Here is a 19,288-nt window from a genome sequence, read left to right as displayed (position 1 = left end):
CTTTCTTTCTTTCTTCTTTCTTTCATTCTCTCCTGCCTACTTATCTTCTTTTTTTTTGCCTTTTCCTTATTTCTTTCTTTCTTTCCTTTTTGCATCTTTAGTTCTTGCCATCTTTATATCTTGCCCCAGGGTTAGTACAGCATAAGATGGAAGATACATAGAGTTTCCCAAACAGATTGAACAGCTGTGGCTGGAGAGTGGAGAAGTGAGGGATGATTGAGAAAGCCCCACCCCACTCCTTCCAGGAAGTATTGCCGATTAGATTCTGCCTCCTATGTACTGCTATTTATGGATGGAAGGGGTGAAGACGCAGGTTCTTTAGTTAGGGAGGAGAAAAATTCTAGGCAAACTCATCTTTTTTGTCTGTCTCAAAGTACTATTTCATGAAGACCGTTGACAGCCAGGTGCAGAGACTGCACGTTTCTTTGTGCCCAAGTTGTGGATGCTCTTGTCTGGAGCCAGTTTCATCACTGCAGGTTATGAGATTCATCACCTTGCACAAAAGAGGCGTCTGCTCTAAAACCAGAAAACGACACATGAAAGGCAAACATCCCAACCTGCTTTGAGGACTTTATACAATGGATTCATATCCCATCTGTAAAACAAATATAAAAGTGAGACCCAAACCGTTCGAGTTCCAAGTTCTTCTTAGCGAAGGAAGGGGTGCTCTGCAGAGTCCTCTGGGACCTGCTTTGAGACTACGCCAGGTGTCTGAATGGAAGTCAGTCTTCCTAAGGTGAGGGGACACCAACTGAGTCTGCACATCTTGCTGGGGAACCTACACATCTGCCTAGTGCCTATAAGTCAGTCTTCTCAGGCAGGAAAGGAGAATAGCTGGCCTTGAAGGAGAAGAGACTGTCGGAGGAGAACCCAGTTAGTTTTAGGGCATTAGCAGCAATCCAGATCAAAGCTGGTGCAGGCTCAAAGCATAAAGAGAAGGTGGGGGGGGGGGGTCATCCAGTCTCCCAGAATGCAGTTCATGTGTAGAACTGAGTAAAGAAACCAAAGTCAGAACAAGAGCATACTGTACGGCACTCATGTATTGTGCCTGAAGGACTGGTGCTGCCACTGCCCAACAGGCAGCCTATTCTTCAAAGAGCCATCATCAACACCAGAGCAGAAAACCTGCCCCAGGCTCAGAGGCTGCAGCTGCTGAAGACGAGCACCCGCCAGTCAGGCCTGCCATATCACTCAACTCAGCAGCCCGAGTGAGGCCGCGTCAAGATGCAACTGCTGGAGTGAGTGTGCGCTTAACAAATACATGTTATGTTATGCTCTGCTCCTTAGGGCAAGTGCTATTCCTTTGGAGGTCTGGAACCTTATGTGGCAACAACTCCTGAAGGCTTTGTCAAGGGGACTGGGAATCTTATTTCAAAATAAGAGATTGATGGCAGGATTTGGGACATAGCGGACTAGAGCAGATTCACTAAGGTCATGCTCCTACTTACCAGCATCTCCAAAGGACAGGACCAGCAGCATGGCTCTAAAAGTTGGACACCCACTGCTGAAAGACGAGAATGGAATTCCATTCTTCCACTTTGGGTAAAGTAAAATACAAAACATTTGGGCAAAAGGAATACCGGTTATGAACAGCGCTTGGAAAACGACAGCAGTGTCGTATGAAGCATTAAATATATGAACACTGGCTTTTTAATGGTATAATGCATGTACACGGAGGCATGCACAAACAAATACAGACCAATGGTGTATGCCACTTTGTAACCTGTTTCTTGGCACCATAAGCCTGGGAAATAAGGCACAGATGGCACAGAAATAGACAGGCTATAGAGATGAGGCATAAATAGCCTGTGCGCATTTCGGGAGGTCTGAGTGCACATATGTTAGCCCATGAAACCCAATTGTATTGGCTTTGCCAGTGCTGGTTTGTTTTTCTTGCAAAGACGCACTACTGTGTTCTCTGCTGTTGTGTCTGAATCCATGCGAGAACAAGGAGAGGGAGGAAAATCTGGAGAGCAGTAAAACCAAGTGCTACTGCATGATCATTCAGTCTGACAAAGGGACAGATCGTGTGGAAGACCAGTCTGTAGTGGCTATGGTACAGTAGGCATGGGCAGGCTTTCAGGGGCACGGAGAAGCAAAAGCCTCAGAAACTGGTTAAACATCAAAACCAGTAAAAGGGTCAAGCCTCTGCAACAGTGTAAGCAGAGGGAGCAGGAAAAAAAAAAAAAAAGTCACTGCACAACTTTCTATGGTTCCCACTGCAGATGGTGTTTTGCTCACTGTGAGATGTCCTGTGTACTTTGTTTTTCCCCCTTCTCTGGTTTCCTTTGAAGTCCTATTGTCACCTAACCGCCTTGATGCTCCATGCCTTGCTGGTCTCAGCCTTTGATCTGACAGACGCACTGTGGTTCACAGATTCTTGCTGGTCCGCGAGTAGGATTCCTGTAATGACCTGGAACTTGTCAACCATCCCATCGAAGGATTATTTGAAGAGCAGAATACATGCAAAGTTTGCAGCTTCTGCCTGCTTATCATAGGTTACACCCAGTTTTAATAAAAGATTGTTATCTATGTAGAGTCCTACTGACTGGTATCGACTAGTCATCACTGTACTGTTAGGAGTCCATTACCGCCACGCTGTAGGACTTGGCTTTTTAAAGGCAGGTGACGAAAGCCTCTAAGTCTCCGAAGATGCCGGAAGGGGGTTTCACCAACAGAGACCGTCAAAGCCGAGCAGCTTCCAGTGTGTGCTTCTCTTCCATTACGCCTAATAAAATTATGGTAAATATCCTGGCTGTGAAGATTCCATTAGGAGGAAGACTGGTGGACTTGCATCTCAACATGTGCCTCATTACTTTCCGAACTCGAGAATCCCGATATGTTGCTGCTACCTTGGTGGCAGGGGTTGCTGCGGGTGGTATTCTTGAGGTGGTGGTAGCTGTTGGCACTGCTGTTGTGGCAGTTGTTATTGTTCCTGTTGCGGTGATAACTGATGGCGTTCCTACTTCGCTGGAACCTGTTGTTGCTACTTTTACCGTGCCTGCCATGGTACAATATGGTAGGGAATGAGTATTTATATAGTGCTCACTCCCCCCGACAAAGTGCTGCAGAGATGTGTTTAGCTGAACTTCGAGGGTATGCGGTACATATAACATGAATAAAACAATGCGTAATGCTAAATTGCAAAGGGCACATTTCATCAAAGCAGATCTCCCTCACGCCATCAGCAGAGGTCTGCGTCAGGCGTTCGTCATCAGACCTACTTTCCTGGTCACAGGACATCTATTAGCATGGCCACGGTCACACCCTCAGGCAAGAACACCAGCAGATGAAGAGGATGCTTTGTGCAAGAAGCAAAGAGGAAGCATTTACAAAAACATTAAAAGAGATCAGGGGATACGAATTGCAAGAGAGGGGGAAAGAATTGGGGGAGGGAGGAAAATAGGAGTTCATTCACCAGTGCCCCCATTCTTTGTGCTAGTCTCGGAGATGCACAGTCACTCCTGATGCTCCATGGGACCATCAGTCCACCCATAAGTCCATTAAAATAATAAAAAGCTTCAGTAGGTTTCACTTAGATCTCTATTAACCATTAACCTGCTAGCTTTGATGAAGACCAACATTGGGGAAGCATCATTTTTAGAATGAACATTACCATTACATGCAGCCCATCATGTCTCACTTCTATGGGACCCTAGATCTTTGTGCTCTGCCAACGAGCAACCCTATGTCCGTGGAATCCCTGGTACTAGCTGGGGTCTGAAGAGTACTGTGCTCCCACCACCAGAATGGGATTAGCTCAGAAACAGCGCAACCTATAAGCATCTGCCTTAAATAGGGAAGATAAAAGTAACTGAAGAAAATGAGCCTGTGCCTCTATGACAGAGTATGCACTTCAGAGGAACTGAAACAAGATCTTGGAGGCAACTAGGCCACCAACCAAGAGGTGTATTTGAAACGCATTTTAAAGAGAAGCGAAATATACACAGGACAGAGGTTACCACCTGGATGTCTTATCAGTTCTTGTCAGGATATTTATAAAGGAAATGTCACTTGTGAAAGAGGATCTCTATCACAGGAAGTATTGCTTCGCCGCAAACTCAAAACAACCGAGGAGGAAGGAGTCGAAACCTCACTGCTCACCACCACCACCACCAGCACCCAGAAACACAGAGAATGCAGAGAGACCTAACAACTAGAACAGCTGCAGAGACTGTTGCGCAAAACTCACAGCAGATGAGACTGAAAGACACAGACACCAACAAGACCTATGTACATTCAGCAACAAAGGTCACAACAGCAGGAACCATCATTACCAGTGAGCAGTCCAGGACATGGAACATTTGCTGCATGCACCACCAAGATATGCGACCAATATCAGCTAACAAGTTCAGCAATGAGCTCGCCAGACTCCGACAAGCCCTGGGAACAACCACTGACTGGCAACACCAGCAGCAGAGGCCCCTTCAGACACTAACAAGACTTGTGTACAATCAATGATCGGTAGCATCCACACAGGAAGGCCATACAAATCCTAACAGGCCCAAAGATCAACCACAGACCGGTAGCATCAGCAGTAGAAAGCCCATACAAATACTAGTAACACCTATACAATCAGTGACTGGTACCATCAGCTGAAGGAGGCCCCTGCAGACACAAATGAGACGTGTTCAATCAATGAACGTGCCAGGAGCAGCAGAAAAACCTCAGCAGTCAGTAACCAGACCTGTTTGCATTCCACGATGGATGGCACCAGTAGCAGGTATCAATACTTGTGTACAATCATTAACAGTTCGAACCCTCAGCAAGAATCACCTTCAGAAAGTAGCAAGACCCGTATACAAATGATGACAAGCAGCACCAGCAGCAAGTGCCATCAAACACTGCTTACAGTCAATGACAGGTGGCATGTACAGCAGTAAGTCCCAGCAGACTTTAGTAAGACTTTGGTAAGACCTGCATAGAATCAATACCATGTAGCAGCAGAAAGCAGCAGCTCTTACCAAATTTAATGCTCACAAACTGATGTTATTCGTGTACACAATCCTTAGTCGAATTGTAGATGTTTGAAAATCCACATACCTGGTGCTTTCTCATCTGTTCCTCACAAACCTACATCATGAACCATTAAACATGGTAGCCTGAACCTCAAGAGCTTGACCTGACTTCTAAGCAATACATCTAGGAAAAGATCCCATGAATGTGCGTTTAGTGTAGTACCACATGGTGTTATGAAGGCTACAATCCCTGACATGTCTAACAATGACAGCATTGATAATCCTAGTTTAAAAGCCAGCAGAAGGAGTTGGTGAATGGACGGATGAGTCTGCCAAAGGAACCACAGCTCTACACAGAGCTAATGAAATCCTGGGATGGGGTTTGTTTTCCGAGGGAAGGGGGGGAATCATTTCCCTAATTTCTTCAGTAATGGACAACTGGGTCCTCAACTTGATAAACTTCCAAACTTCTATAGCCACACTTGGAGTCCTCCTCTGGCCTACAGATTCCCATCATTGTCATCCCATGACCCCTTACCGGGGAGAATATATCAGAGGTTTGTTCTAAACAGAACCAAAAAAAAAAAGAAAAAATAAATAATAAGAAGAGGGTCTCATAATTTACCAACAATAACATAATTGTACCACATGCAAATGCAACTGATAATCTAACACTTACTAATCGTTTCTTTTATGCAACGAATGGCAGATGAAACACCTCCTCAAATGACACATTTGTGCAACAAAACACCAGTCATTAACAAGCTCTCCAACAATGATGGACAGTGCACAGAAAGCCAAATGCATTTTGAGATCCCATCTTGTGCAAAATAATGTAAGCGATATCTCAATTACATTAAAGAACAAAAAAAAAAAGGAAACTGGAGTGCGAAGGCAAATAGAAAACAAAAGTGCCCATGGTCATCCAGCAGCCTGCACCGTCTAGCGACAATGGAAGGAATTACTTCAGAATCAAGGTACAAGTAGAAAAAGTGAATATGTAGATTTCAACTGGTCTGCGGACAACCATAGGAAATGCTGGCTCCAGCATACATTAAAGTGAATATTTTTCCTATTTTCCATTTTTTTTTGGGGCCAGAAGGTATAACTCTCAAAAGTGTCAACCACTTCAAGTTGGAAAACCCTTAACAGAGAGAAAGACTGTCAGTGATTGAGAAGACAGGTCTCTTTAGCTGCCAAAGTCACATTTAAATGGACCGTTTTGAATGATAAAGCAAAAACCTAGGCACACATAATAGTAGACAAACAGTATGAAGGTAGACAAACAGTATGAAGGTAAATACAAGCAATACAGTGTAGTAGCCACAATTTTGAAAGAAATCTCTTCAGATGAGTCGGATAACGTTCAATCTTTTAATTTCTCTTTGGTTTAAGAGCCAACGAACAGAAGAAAACCAGCCGACACGCGTTTCGTCGCAATTGGAAAATAATTCTGCAACTTCCTCAGGGCTGTAAATAGAGGATAGTTGTCTTGGTCATCACTCAGCCGGTGATAATTCCAACCCGGCTGGGCTAAACACTCAAGCAAATTTGGCTGACTCTAGGGGTACCAATGTGCCGTGACAAAGAACATCCGGCACGTTCTGATCATGTCCTGCAGTGATGGACAAGGATTATTTATAACTGGGGTATCAACACAATGATCGGTCGTGAGGTGTCCTGGCATACACGCTGCTGATCTTTGACGTTACTGGATTTATCGCTCATATACAGTTTTTCCCTCACGGCATCCACAGCAAAGCATTACCGATACCCCGGTTATAAATAATCCTTGCCCATCACTGCAGGACTTGATCAGAACGTGCCGGATGTTCTTTGTCACGGCACATTGGTACCCCTAGAGTCAGCCAAATCTGCTCGAGTGTTTAGCCCAGCCGGGTTGGAATTATCACCGGCTGAGCGACGACCAAGACAACTATCCTCTATTTACAGCCATGAGGAAGTCGCGGAATTATTTTCCAATTGCGACTAAATATGTGTCGGCTGGTTTTCTTCTGTTCGTTGGCTCTTAAACCAAAGAGAAATTAAAAGACTGACCGTTATCTGACTCATCTGAAGATATTTCTTTCAAAATTGTGGCTACTACACTGTATTGCTTGTATTTACCTTCATACTGTTTGTCTACCTTCATACGGTTTGTCTACTATTATGTGTGCCTAGATTTTTGCTTTATTTATCATTGTGAAGGTTTTACCCACACAAAAGTGAGGGGTTATAGGGCTTATCCCCTCACCTGGTTGCACCATACTGCTTTGTTGTTCATCCAAACACTTGCATTAACTAGCACAGCGCCAAGAATTTTCTCTGACCACTAAAAACCCTTCTCTGAAGTGTTCCACGTTTTTGCATAAATTTGTTGTGGAGCCTGAGCTGAAGTATTCTTTTGCATATATATATTCCACTATATGCATCTACACTATGGGCATCCATTACTGGTCCAAACAACAATGTGGTTGTAAAATCTAAGCTTTTGTTTCCTATAATTCAAAAGGAGATTACTGTCAATACGTTTTGCACCAAGAGTTTCTTCATGACATCTCTGTGCTTTCAAAACAGGCTGAAAGAGTAGAGAGGATGTCACTTCGGTTTAAGGTGAAGTAGTGCATTGGTCTCCTGTGGTCCTCGGATGTCACCAGTCGTGTCACAATTTGCCGAGTGAAACGAGTCTGCTGCAATCTCCTTTTCATCGTATGAAATAAATCACATTTTTGTTCGGACAGGTTTGTAATCTCAAACATATACACTGGATTAAATATACAAAATAGAGCTTCAGCTGCTAAAATATAAAAGCTTCCTAGAAAATTTACTGGTAAGTGGCGCAATCCCATCTAAGCTCTGAGCACCGTCATCTACTGTCAACCACTATGTGCTCGAGCAGCTTCAACCTATACACCGTCTGAAGACCCAGCGATTGACTATACTTGAAGGAGAAAAAAAAAAAAAAGGACTGATTTATTTAAAAAATAAAGTGATGCGGCTATTCGATTACAGTACCCGGAGCTAGTTCTTGAATTCCTCAGTGCAAGAATAGGTAAGTGTTTACCAGTGTTTGTATTCAAAAACCTTCAGCTTCACCATTAGTGGAGGGTTAAAATCATAGTTAAAGGGCAGAAGTGCAGAACATGCCATTTGTCTAATCACTCAAAAAGTCACACGATACACCACTTTACATGAAAAGCTATTGATGTGGAATGTCACCATACAAGGAAGAGATGTGGAAACCTGAGCAGTCATTCGGCAGGGCCAAGGGGATACTCACCAATCCTCATGAAGACCACAATGCTGAACATGGAGAGGACAGTGGGCACCACCACTCCGAAGAACGTGGACAGCTTCTTGCTTTGGTCCGGCGGGATGACCGAGGTGCTGACGGTGGTCTCATGGTTGCCCAGCACATCATCACCTGTGATGCTGGCGAGCGAGCTGAACAGTCGGTAATTGAGGAGTGGTGAGCTTTCCGACATGGTAGTGGGAAACTGAGGGCAGGAGGCCGAGCACCCTGTGGAGGACAAGAAATATACATAAGATGCCAACATGCACAGAAGGGAAAGGGTTGTCTCGTTCTCAATTCAGCCCGTGCTTGAGCGGATCCACAGCCAACCAATTTAGAAGCAAAAACACAACAAATGGGACACACACTGCAAGACGTACACGTCAATGGCGTTAGTGATCAACAAGATGGTGTCCTGCCAACAAGTAGTAAGAGGTCTCCAAGTGACAAACAGTGACTCACTTAAGACCGCTCGCCTGCCAGCAAAGATCAATAGAGTGCGAAAGACTCGGGAAACAACCCGACTCTAATCTGCAGGAGATACAGCAATAACATCCATAGAAATCAGCACATCATGAGATTGCAGAGATGGCGACTACTGCACGTCAACCCCCCTCCCCCCCCCCCATCCGTAGCAGGGTGGAAATAAATGAATACTTGTCTGAAGCACAGACGGGCATCAATTTGGCGACCTTCCAAAACAATTTCTGTTCTCAGCAATGCCAGGAACAAGAAGAACAGCTGAGGATGTGCAATCAAACTTCAGGCACGGGAGACGGAGCTGGTCTCTTTCGAAGGAGGAGACCCGGAGGTCACTGTCGCCCCCCACCAGTACCGCTTTACACTAACCAGCAGGTGAAGCAATTTCATCTTCCAATGACCACACCTGGAACCGAGCGCTCCACCACTCCCGTCCTTATATGCTGTACCAGAAATGAACACCTTGATATCCCACTTTATAGGACAGAGGAGTTCTCCAGTTTAAAACTGTAGCTTAAAGTTTTCATGTAAGAAGAACACCAGCTCAGAATGGTCCTCTTTACACCCATGTCCTTTCAGTATTTCAATTAGAGTTTCATGGTTATTTATGTCAAATGCTGCCAGAAGGTCTATAAGAAGTGGCATTGTCTAAATGGGAGTTCATCTTCTGTTATTTTTAGTTTTAGAATTGTTGATTCAGTACCGCAGCCATGTATGTAGCTCATTAAGAAGACATTTCATAAGGCAGACAGTATAGGTATGCGAGGAAGGTGCAGGCCGGATGGGCAAAGTCAGAGCGCCCACACAGTATACAAAATGTGGACACAGGAGCGGTATGGGGGTTACAGTGCGGGCCAGATGTGTAAGTTGACAAGGCACCCACAAAATTCAAAGACAGGAGAGATATGGGGAATAGTGCTTGCCACATGGGTGAGGTCAGAGTGCCCACGCATAAATTTATTTGCATACTGTGTAGGCACCCTGTGACCTCTGCCATCTAGCCTACACCTTTTTCACAGGTCTCCTGTTTCCACTTTTTGTATACGGAGTAGACGTTTTGTGAACTCGCCAATCTGGCTAGCACTTTCCCACAAACCTCTCCTGTCTCGCCATTTTATAAACTGTGCGGGTGCTCTGTGACCTCCTCAATCCGGCCAGCTCCTTTCCTAAAACCTCTCCGGTCTCCACATTTTGCAAATGGTGGTGGCACTCTGCACCCTCGCTCATTGAGGGAGTATCTTTGTCCAATGCATCTCCCCTTCCTGCATTTTCTAAACGGTTCGGGCACTGAACTTGCTCATCCGGTGAGTATCTTTGTCCTAAGTAAAGCGACTGTTTGCCTCTTGTGGCACGTTGTGCTAAATGAATAATGCAAAACAAAAACATTAATATACCATGAAGCTCTGAGATAAGATCATGAAAAACCACAGAGTAGATTTACTAAAAATCTTAACCAGTATACCAAATTTATTTGACGCACCATCTTACCATAGGCACCAAATGGACACATTTATTGGTGGGTCCCAGGTCACATGACCCAATTTTGAATATATTTTGTGAAGAACAGCAGATATGATGGAGTGCTGCATGCTCACCCACTGGTGAAATATAGGCAATTCCATCTATTTTTAGACTATGTAGTCAATTCCAATGCTAGATCTCTGCTCCCGCCAGCTTCGCACATACACTGCCCCCCTATCGTCTGCTACTTCTCTCCAGCAGCGACTAGTGATCAGTGAAAATGACAGGGATTAATACAGGCCTAGAATTCCAGGTGATGAGCAAAGCGAGTGAGCTTAACTTCTTCTAATAGAGTTTGGGAGGCTCCCCAAATAATTTTTTTAAGGAATAAATAGTGCACTTTAAAGAAAAATGTTCACAAACGTACTAGAAAGCCATAGGTTTTTAATGGGCACTCAAGAAATATGTCAAGACATCTGTGGTGCTTGAAGGAGGCCTGACAATCCCCAGGAGCTGACCCAATTTGGGGTGGGTGCACTCAAAAATTTCAGGAATTACTTCCAGTTCGCCAGGGCCCTAATTGCTACGAGCTTCTGCAATGTGCCAAGAATTACCTTCAGTATGCTGAAGCAATATTTTTGCAACGAGTCACTGTAATGTGTCCCCCTTCCTCCATATGCCACAGGTGACTGCCACATGTCAAGAAATGCATATAATACGCCAGAGCCAGAATTTTACCGTGGGTGCCCCGTGTGTTAAAAATTATCTTCAGAATGCTAGAGCCAACTTTTGTAATCGATACCCTCACACCCTGGCACTCTCTTATACCATGAATTACCTCAGCACCAGGTTTTTGCCGTGGTTGCCCCCGTATGCCAGATATTACCTGGACTGCGCCAGGGACTGCACTGTGCCATGAGAACGCCCCAACCCCATGGCATGGGATGCCCTCCCCATAAGTCAAGAATGATTTCCAGAATGCTGGGTCATCGGCACATGCGCAAGCTTAGCACCCACGTTCCCTCCCACACGGTCACACGCAGGGCCATTTTCCCAATAGGTTGCCCTTGATAACCCGAGCTTATCTTTGAGTGAAGCTTGGAAACACCTTTTGTCTAAACACTATTCCAGAGTCAAATGCAACTTCTGTTCATGGATGATGAGGGGAATGAAATTGTACACTTCCATGATATAGATACAAGGTTTGTACTTGGGTTTCCATGCAGGTCAAGCAGTAACAGCCTTGGAAGGGGGCTCGCTGCTTTGTAATATTTAAAAAACAAAGTCCAGGTGGTTTTAAGTCCTGCGTGACTACTTCAGGTAGTCGCAGCCTTTTAACAAGCAACATCTGCATGCTGGTATTTTTAAATTAAATGAGCAATGGGGTGACCCTGTGTCCCTCAGAACCTGGGTAGAGTAATGCAAGCAAAACAATGGTTCTGTCGGGTGTAAACAGCTATTTCTTACAGACATAATTCAATTATTAGAGTTAATACCCATTAACCTGTTTGTGTGTTCCTTACGGATAAAATTGCTCTGACATCAATGTTTGAGAATTGTAGAGAATAACTCAGATAACTGAATTATGTGTGTAAGAAATAGCTGTTTACACCCGACAGAACCATTGTTTATGCTGGTATTTTTAGGCAGGGTAGGTTAAAGGTGACACAAGAGAACGGATAACTACGTATTTTTTGTTATGTAGTTTAAATGTATGATTTTATGCCGTTATTGTTGGACACAATCAAATGTTATTCAGTGAAGCGTTGACAGGGCGGAAGATCGTGTTTCGGGTGCAGAGGTTTAAATTCTAGTGCTGATGAGCAAACACTCCTTTATTAAAAAAATAAAAAATAATAATAAACAAAAAAGCTCGCAAAAATCTTTAGTGCCCCCACGAGAGCCCCCATGGGGTGGTGGGCCGTGTGTCATCCATCATAGCCCACCTGTACCCCCACCCCCACTGATCAAACAATTTAAACAGCAGCAACTTAACTGTCTGAATAGAGAAGGGGAAAAATTGAGGGGCGGGGGGGGGGAGCGCCTCGCATCTGGCGGTGCAGACAGACTTCACCTAGGCGCCACCATTGGTGGTATGTTTTGCAGATTCCAACGCGCACACACCGGCCCGGAGGCCACGCGCACACCTAGCTGCAAGGTGCGTCTGCCCACCAGCAGCATTCCCCCACCAGCAGCATTCCCCACCCCCCCTCCCCCCTGCTTCCGAGACCCAGGCCTCCGCCTGCATCTCCTATTCCGCACGACCCTCTGACCCTGACCCAGGAGGCAGAGGTAACAAGCCGGGGCATAGGTCGCTCCTGCCAGAACCAGCGTGCATCTGCCACCCTGACCTGGGGTCAGAGGTCCCACAAGCCGCAACCAGCGTGCATCGGAGGCAGCCGATCTGAGGTGCAGTGTATAACAAGATAGAGTACAGGGAGGAAAAGTCACAGCATAAGTAGTATAGCGCAACCTGTCAAATTAAGTGCTTTTAAATTTAAATAGCATTTATGTAGCTCTTACTACCCCGACGAGGCATAGGTGCACGTGGGTTTTTGTCGCCCATGAAAGGTGAAACTGAGTGAAAAGCCTCCGTGACCTTGAACTCCTCAAACTGTCCCTCAAAGTGTCACAAGGTCTTCTAAGCGCCTCGTCCATCTCTCCTCCAACTAGCCATCGATGCGTCCCATCCTCATGAGGCGAGCCTCGTCCACAAGGTACTCCCAGCATATCTGATCCATGCGACCCCGGCTCCTCACACCACTATCCATGACCACCCCCTTCCGCCACATATTGGTGTGCTCTAGATTCTCAAATCTGAGCTCTTCATGCCACTTGTTTCTGTCCCCCCCCCCCCCCCCCCAGGGCGCTGTATCCGCGAGCTCCTCCGATGTCCTTGTGCACTCAAAGTTCTTCTCTACGTGCTCCTTGCACCATCAGCGACCTTCCCCCCACAATCTGTGATCTCCTAACTCCTCACAGCGCCTAGTCTATGAGCTACTCCGAGCACTGCTTCCCTGAACTCCTCACAGCGCCTAGTCTATGAGCAACTCCGAGCACCGCTTCCCTGAACTCCTCACAGCGCCTAGTCTATGAGCTACTCCGAGCACTGCTTCCCTAAGCTCCTCACCGCGCCTAGTCTAGGAGCTACTCCGAGCACTGCTTCCCTGAACTCCTCACAGCGCCTAGTCTAGGAGCTACTCCGAGCACTGCTCCCCTGAACTCCTCACAGCGCCTAGTCTATGAGCTACTCCGAGCACTGCTTCCCTGAACTCCTCACAGTGCCTAGTCTATGAGCTACTCCGAGCACTGCTCCCCTGAACTCCTCACAGCGCCTAGTCTATGAGCAACTACGAGCACCGCTTCCCTGAACTCCTCACCGCGCCTAGTCTATGAGCTACTCCGAGCACTGCTCCCCTGAACTCCTCACAGCGCCTAGTCTGAGCTACTCCGAGCACTGCTCCCCTAAACTCCTCACCGCGCCTAGTCCATGAGCTACTCCGAGCACAGCTTCCCTGAACTCCTCACAGCGCCTAGTCTATGAGCTACTCCGAGCACTGCTTCCCTGAACTCCTCACAGCGCCTAGTCTATGAGCTACTCCGAGCACTGCTTCCCTGAACTCCTCACAGCGCCTAGTCTATGAGCTACTCCGAGCACTGCTTCCCTGAACTCACCTCGCCTAGTCTATGAGCTACTCCGAGCACTGCTTCCCTTAACTCCTCACCGCGCCTAGTCTATGAGCTACTCCGAGCACTGCTTCCCTGAACTCCTCACCGCGCCTAGTCTATGAGCTACTCCGAGCACTGCTTCCCTGAACTCCTCACCGCGCCTAGTCTATGAGCTACTCAGAGCACCGCTTCCCTGAACTCCTCACAGCGCCTAGTCTGTGAGCAACTCAGAGCACTGCTCCTCTGAACTCCTCACAGTGCCTAGTCTATGAGCTACTCCGAGCACTGCTTCCCTGAACTCCTCACAGCGCCTAGTCTATGGGCTACTCCGAGCACTGCTTCCCTGAACTCCTCACAGCGCCTAGTCTATGAGCTACTCCGAGCACTGCTCCCCTGAACTCCTCACCGCGCCTAGTCTATGAGCTACTCAGAGCACTGCTTCCCTGAACTCCTCACCGCGCCTAGTCTATGAGCTACTCCGAGCACCGCTTCCCTGAACTCCTCACAGCGCCTAGTCTATGAGCTACTCCGAGCACTGCTCCCCTGAACTCCTCACCGCGCCTAGTCTATGAGCTACTCAGAGCACCGCTTCCCTGAACTCCTCACAGCGCCTAGTCTGTGAGCAACTCAGAGCACTGCTCCCCTGAACTCCTCACAGTGCCTAGTCTATGAGCTACTCCGAGCACTGCTTCCCTGAACTCCTCACAGCGCCTAGTCTATGAGCTACTCCGAGCACTGCTTCCCTGAACTCCTCACAGCGCCTAGTCTATGAGCTACTCCGAGCACTGCTCCCCTGAACTCCTCACCGCGCCTAGTCTATGAGCTACTCAGAGCACTGCTTCCCTGAACTCCTCACAGCGCCTAGTCTATGAGCTACTCCGAGCACTGCTTCCCTGAACTCCTCACAGCGCCTAGTCTGAGCTACTCCGAGCACTGCTCCCCTAAACTCCTCACCGCGCCTAGTCCATGAGCTACTCAGGGCACTGCTTCCCTGAACTCCTCACAGCGCCTAGTCTAGGAGCTACTCCGAGCAATCAATCAATCAATCAATCATGGAATTTATATCGCGCACTACTCACCCGGAAGGGTCTCAAGGCGCTTGGGGGAGGGGGTCTGCTACTGCTCGAACAGCCAGGTCTTGAGCTGTTTCCTGAAGGCGAAGTGGTCCTGGGTCAGCCGCAGGTGGACGGGCAGGGAGTTCCATGTCTTGGCCGCTAGGTAGGAGAAGGATCTTCCTCCGGCGGTGGCTCTCTGGATGCGAGGGACGACGGCGAGGGCGAGGTTTGCGGATCGTAGCTGTCGGGTGGGCGTGTAGAAAGTCAGGCGGTCGTTGAGGTACCTTGGGCCCAGGTCGTGGAGGGATTTGTGTGCGTGGGTGAGGAGTCTGAACGAGATCCTCTTGTTGACAGGGAGCCAGTGCAGGTCTCTCAGGTGGCTCGAGATGTGGCTGCGTCGGGGGGCGTCCAGGATGAGACGGGCAGAGGCGTTCTGGATACGCTGAAGTCTTTTCAGAAGCTTGGCTGTTGTGCCGGCGTAGAGGGTGTTTCCGTAGTCTAGTCTGCTGGTGACGAGGGCCTGGGTGACAGTCTTCCTGGTCTCGGTCGGGATCCATCTGAAGATCTTGCGGAGCATGCGGAGGTTGTGGAAGCAGGATGAGGAGACAGCGTTGACTTGTCTGGTCATCGATAGGGAGGAGTCCAGGATGACGCCCAGGTTGCGTGCGTGGGAGCACTGCTTCCCTGAACTCCTCACAGCGCCTAGTCTATTAGCTACTCCGAGCACAGCTTCCCTTTAACTCCTCACAGCGCCTAGTCTATGAGCTACTCCGAGCACTGCTTCCCTGAACTCCTCACAGCGCCTAGTCTATGAGCTACTCCGAGCACTGCTTCCCTGAACTCACCTCGCCTAGTCTATGAGCTACTCCGAGCACTGCTTCCCTGAACTCACCGTGCCTAGGCTATGAGCTACTCCGAGCACTGCTTCCCTGAACTCCTCACAGCGTCTAGTCTAGGAGCTACTCCGAGCACTGCTTCCCTGAACTCCTCACAGCGCCTAGTCTATGAGCTACTCCGAGCACTGCTCCCCTGAACTCCTCACAGCGCCTAGTCTATGAGCTACTCCGAGCACTGATTCCCTGAACTCCTCACCGCGCCTAGTCTATGAGCTACTCCGAGCACTGCTTCCCTGAACTCCTCACAGCGCCTAGTCTATGAGCTACTCCGAGCACTGCTCCCCTGAACTCCTCACAGCGCCTAGTCTATGAGCTACTCCGAGCACTGCTTCCCTGAACGCCTCACAGCGCCTAGTCTATGAGCAACTCAGAGCACTGCTTCCCTGAACTCCTCACAGCGCCTAGTCTGTGAGCAACTCGGAGCACTGCTTCCATGAACTCCTCACAGCGTCTAGACTATGAGCTACTCCGAGCACTGCTCCCCTGAACTCCTCACAGCGCCTAGTCTGTGAGCAACTCGGAGCACTGCTCCCCTGAACTCCTCACAGCGCCTAGTCTATGAGCTACTCCGAGCACTGCTCCCCTGAACTCCTCACAGCGCCTAGTCTATGAGCTACTCCGAGCACTGCTTCCCTAAACTCCTCACAGCGCCTAGTCCATGAGCTACTCCGAGCACCGCTTCCCTGAACTCCTCACAGCGCCTAGTCTGTGAGCAACTCAGAGCACTGCTTCCCTGAACTCCTCACAGCGCCTAGTCTATGAGCTACTCCGAGCACTGCTTCCCTGATCTCCTCCAGCGCCTAGTCTGTGAGCAACTCAGAGCACTGCTTCCCTGAACTCCTCACCGCGCCTAGTCTATGAGCTACTCCGAGCACCGCTTCCCTGAACTCCTCACAGCGCCTAGTCTATGAGCTACTCCGAGCACTGCTTCCCTGAACTCCTCACAGCGCCTAGTCTATGAGCTACTCCGAGCACTGCTTCCCTGAACTCCTCACAGCGCCTAGTCTGTGAGCAACTCGGAGCACTGCTTCCCTGAACTCCTCACAGCGCCTAGTCTATGAGCTACTCCGAGCACTGCTTCCCTGAACTCCTCACAGCGCCTAGTCTATGAGCTACTCCGAGCACTGCTTCCCTAAGCTCCTCACCGCGCCTAGTCTATGAGCTACTCCGAGCACCGCTTCCCTGAACTCCTCACAGCGCCTAGTCTATGAGCTACTCCGAGCACTGCTTCCCTGAACTCCTCACAGCGCCTAGTCTATGAGCTACTCCGAGCACTGCTTCCCTGAACTCCTCACAGCGCCTAGTCTATGAGCTACTCCGAGCACTGCTTCCCTGAACTCCTCACCGCGCCTAGTCTATGAGCTACTCCGAGCACTGCTTCCCTAAACTCCTCACAGCGCCTAGTCTGTGAGCTACTCCGAGCACTGCTTCTCTAAACTCCTCACAGCGCCTAGTCTGTGAGCTACTCCGAGCACTGCTTCCCTGAACTCCTCACAGCGCATAGTCTATGAGCTACTCCGAGCACTGCTTCCCTGAACTCCTCACAGCGCCTAGTCTATGAGCTACTCCGAGCACTGCTTCCCTGAACTCCTCACAGCGCCTAGTCTATGAGCTACTCAGAGCACTGCTTCCCTGAACTCCTCACAGCGCCTAGTCTATGAGCAACTCGGAGCACTGCTTCCCTGAACTCCTCACAGCGCCTAGTCTATGAGCTACTCCGAGCACCGCTTCCCTGAACTCCTCACAGCGCCTAGTCTGTGAGCAACTAAGAGCACTGCTTCCCTGAACTCCTCACAGCGCCTAGTCTATGAGCTACTCCGAGCACCGCTTCCCTGAACTCCTCACAGCGCCTAGTCTATGAGCTACTCCGAGCACTGCTTCCCTGAACTCCTCACAGCGCCTAGTCTATGAGCTACTCCGAGCACTGCTTCCCTGAACTCCTCACAGCGCCTAGTCTATGAGCTACTCCGAGCACTGCTTCCCTGAACTCCTCACAGCGCCTAGTCTATGAGCTACTCCGAGCACTGCTTCCCTGAACTCCTCACAGCGCCTAGTCTATGAGCAACTCAGAGCACCACTTCCCTGAACTCCTCACAGCGCCTAGACTATGAGCTACTCCGAGCACTGCTTCCCTGATCTCCTCACAGCGCCTAGTCTGTGAGCGACTCCGAGCACTGCTCCCCTGAACTCCTCACAGCGCCTAGTCTATGAGCTACTCCGAGCACTGCTTCCCTGAACTCCTCACAGCGCCTAGTCTATGAGCTACTCCGAGCACTGCTTCCCTGAACTCCTCACAGCGCCTAGTCTATGAGCTACTCCGAGCACCGCTTCCCTTAACTCCTCACCGTGCCTAGTCTATGAGCAACTCAGAGCACTGCTTCCCTGAACTCCTCACAGCGCCTAGTCTATGAGCTACTCAGAGCACTGCTTCCCTGATCTCCTCACAGCGCCTAGTCTATGAGCTACTCAGAGCACTGCTTCCCTGAACTCCTCACAGCGCCTAGTCTGTGAGCAACTCCGAGCACTGCTTCCCTGAACTCCTCACCGCGCCTAGTCTATGAGCTACTCCGAGCACCGCTTCCATGAACTCCTCACCGCGCCTAGTCTATGAGCTACTCCGAGCACCGCTTCCCTTAACTCCTCACCGTGCCTAGTCTATGAGCAACTCAGAGCACTGCTTCCCTGAACTCCTCACAGCGCCTAGTCTATGAGCTACTCAGAGCACTGCTTCCCTAAGCTCCTCACCGCGCCTAGTCTATGAGCTACTCCGAGCACCGCTTCCCTGAACTCCTCACAGCGCCTAGTCTATGAGCTACTCCGAGCACTGCTTCCCTGAACTCCTCACAGCGCCTAGTCTATGAGCTACTCCGAGCACTGCTTCCCTGAACTCCTCACAGCGCCTAGTCTATGAGCTACTCCGAGCACTGCTTCCCTGAACTCCTCACAGCGCCTAGTCTGTGTGTGTTGGACTTGGCCCTTTTTGCAGGGTCATCCCTAAACTTTTTCCCTTCCTCCTGTATTTTTTCTGACCTGTTGTTGGCTGTTTTATGACTCTGGGCACCTTACCACTGCTGACCAGTGCTAAGGTGCATATGCTCTCCCTATGGTAAAAAGTATACATTGATTGGTGTCCATGTTTGGCTTATTTGGTTTACTATCAGCCCCTAGTAAAGTGCATCAGGAGTGCCAGGGCTTGTAAATTCAAATGCTGCTGGTGGGCTTGCAGCACTGGTTGTGCCACCCACAGAAGCGGCCTAGTAAAATGTGTCTAGGGTCTGCCATTGCAGAACCTGGGCGCGGTCTGGTACTGTCGCGCTAATTGCACAAGTACACCTAGCCAGTCCCCAAACCTTCACTTAACTACATATTAGTCACCCCTCTGGTAGGCCCAAGGGCAGGGTGCATTGTAGGTATAAGGTAGGACATGCCCTGATGTGTGTGGCATGTTCTTATAGTGAATTACAGCCATTTTCATTT

At 48.8% G+C, this 19,288-nt stretch overlaps 1 protein-coding gene across 1 annotated transcript in view; it reads right to left on the bottom strand.

Moving 5' to 3' along the window:
• The window catches only part of SLC12A9 (solute carrier family 12 member 9), a 194,250-nt gene that overhangs the window by 135,442 nt on the left and 39,520 nt on the right, over positions 1 to 19,288 (bottom strand). The window contains exon 2 of the mRNA XM_085639354.1: positions 8,239 to 8,478. Within this exon, the coding sequence (XP_085495480.1) occupies positions 8,239 to 8,443 (205 nt within the window). The 5' untranslated portion in view covers positions 8,444 to 8,478. The remainder of the gene's footprint in view (positions 1 to 8,238; positions 8,479 to 19,288) is intronic.

Source organism: Triturus cristatus, chromosome 12 (assembly GCF_964204655.1).
Source record: "Triturus cristatus chromosome 12, aTriCri1.1, whole genome shotgun sequence".
Taxonomy (NCBI): domain Eukaryota; kingdom Metazoa; phylum Chordata; class Amphibia; order Caudata; family Salamandridae; genus Triturus; species Triturus cristatus.
The sequence above is the reverse complement of the archived record's forward strand: the minus strand, read 5'-3'. Positions and strand labels throughout refer to the sequence as shown.